General features: G+C 48.0%; 1 protein-coding gene across 1 annotated transcript in view; it reads left to right on the forward strand.

The window, feature by feature from the left end:
* Window positions 1-1,436, forward strand: part of LOC108230330 (protein shisa-2) — a gene marked incomplete in the record, with an annotated part of 7,176 nt that extends 5,740 nt beyond the window's left edge. The window contains 1 exon segment of the mRNA XM_025003800.2: window positions 1-1,436. Coding sequence (XP_024859568.1) covers window positions 1-271 — 271 coding nt within the window.
* Between the last annotated feature and the right edge of the window lie 303 nt (window positions 1,437-1,739).

The following is a 1,739-nucleotide window of genomic DNA, read 5'->3' on the forward strand; positions in this document are numbered from 1 at the left end:
CCTGGTGCGGGCTCAGGCCTCCTGCTGCCTTCCCCCGGACGCCAGCGTCTTCGTCAACATGCCCACCAACTTCTCCGTTCTCAACTGCCAGCAGGCCACGCAGATCATGCCCCACCAGGGACAGTTCATGCACCCGCAGTACATCGGCTACGCCCACCCCGTCTCCCCAGCCTTTTTAGACCCCAGCCAGGGCGGGTACAGACCCCTTCAGTCCCCCTGTCCCCCCACCGCTGGGTCCAGTGACCAGAAATACCCTCCAGTGACAGTCTGATGAGGGACCACGCTACGCTCTGCTGCAAAAACTGACTCGTGAAGTTTAACCTTTTCGATGGATTCAGCAGAGAATTTTGGTTCTTCCTGCCAGAGCGGATAAAAACAAACATTTAAACAGTCTGCTGGCAGCGAGGCCCTCCCTGATGTTGTGTGTGTGTATCTGTTTGGAGTTTCATGTGATCTGTGAGCTAAGCTCGGCCTGTGGCGGTGAAGCTGTTCGCTGTATTGAAGTCGAAACCGAAAGCTGGGAGATGTGCAGCTCAGATAAAGTCTGCAGGGTTGTGAAAAAACGGATCATACAGCCCCAATTCTGAAAAAGTTAGGGCGTTGAGTAAAATGAAAACAAAAAAACAGAAAATAGTTTGCAAATTTTATTCACAATGGAAACATCAAATGTTTAAACCAAGAAGTTGTATCTTGTATCTTTTTTGGAAAAGATAGGCGTTTTTGAATTTGATGGAAGCAACACAGTTAAAAAAGTTGGAAAATTAGATGTTTACAAACTGTTGTTAAAAGAGGGGAAGCTTCACAGGAAACGTTGCCCTATCCCAACTATTTTTCCTTTTTTAGATGCGTTGCTGCCATAAAATTCCAAAACTACCTTATTTTTCCCTTAAAAGTGACACCACGTCTCAGTTTAAACATTTGATACGTTTACTACGCTCCACTGTGAGATTTGCAAATGAGTGCATTCTGTTTTATTTACATTTTACACAACCTTTGTGGACGTGGGATGGAATGAGCGATGACTGGATGATTTATGGGCTTGTTTGGGAGACGGATAAGAACACGACCACACGCAGCGCTTGTGCGCACATCTGTGAGCGACCGCTACAACGCGGGACACTTCTGTTTGTGTTGAACGCATGAAGAAAGAAAGCGTTTGGATAGGTTTTTATGACTGCGTGTGTGAGTGTGGGAGCGAGAGCGTGAACGTATGAGTGGCTGTGAGGGAGCAGCGCGTAATGGGAAACGCAGGTGGTGTGATGTGAAAGGCTGTTGCAATCTCCCAGTAGGCCGTTTAAACTCTAATGAAGTGAACACAGGACGCAGACTGTGACGCTCCACCTAACTATACAGCTCCCCTCCTGCCACCCAGAGAGGGAATTTAAAAAAAAAAAATGGCAAAAACCCAAACTGCCCTAAGCAGAAACACACTCTGAGCCTAAAGATACGGACAATATTCACACAAGGATGGAGGTTAATGTTCCTCGGAAGTGTTGCAGCGAGACGCTCTGCCAGTTTTATCCCATCACCTCCTTCCTGTGAGGTGTGTGTGTGTGTGAGAAATCGACACTGACACAGGTCAGTGCACAGCTCCGGGACAAGTCCGAGTCACAGTTTTCCACTCGAGAAAAGGCACAAAAGTGGCAGATTTGAGTTACTAACCTGAAAGAAAATGAACGAGGCCCGCGTAATTTTCTGCCGCGGCGGGGTCACTGATAACTTGGGGGGGGGGGGGGGGC

The sequence above is a fragment of the Kryptolebias marmoratus genome, linkage group LG21, assembly GCF_001649575.2.
Source record: "Kryptolebias marmoratus isolate JLee-2015 linkage group LG21, ASM164957v2, whole genome shotgun sequence".
Classification (NCBI taxonomy): domain Eukaryota; kingdom Metazoa; phylum Chordata; class Actinopteri; order Cyprinodontiformes; family Rivulidae; genus Kryptolebias; species Kryptolebias marmoratus.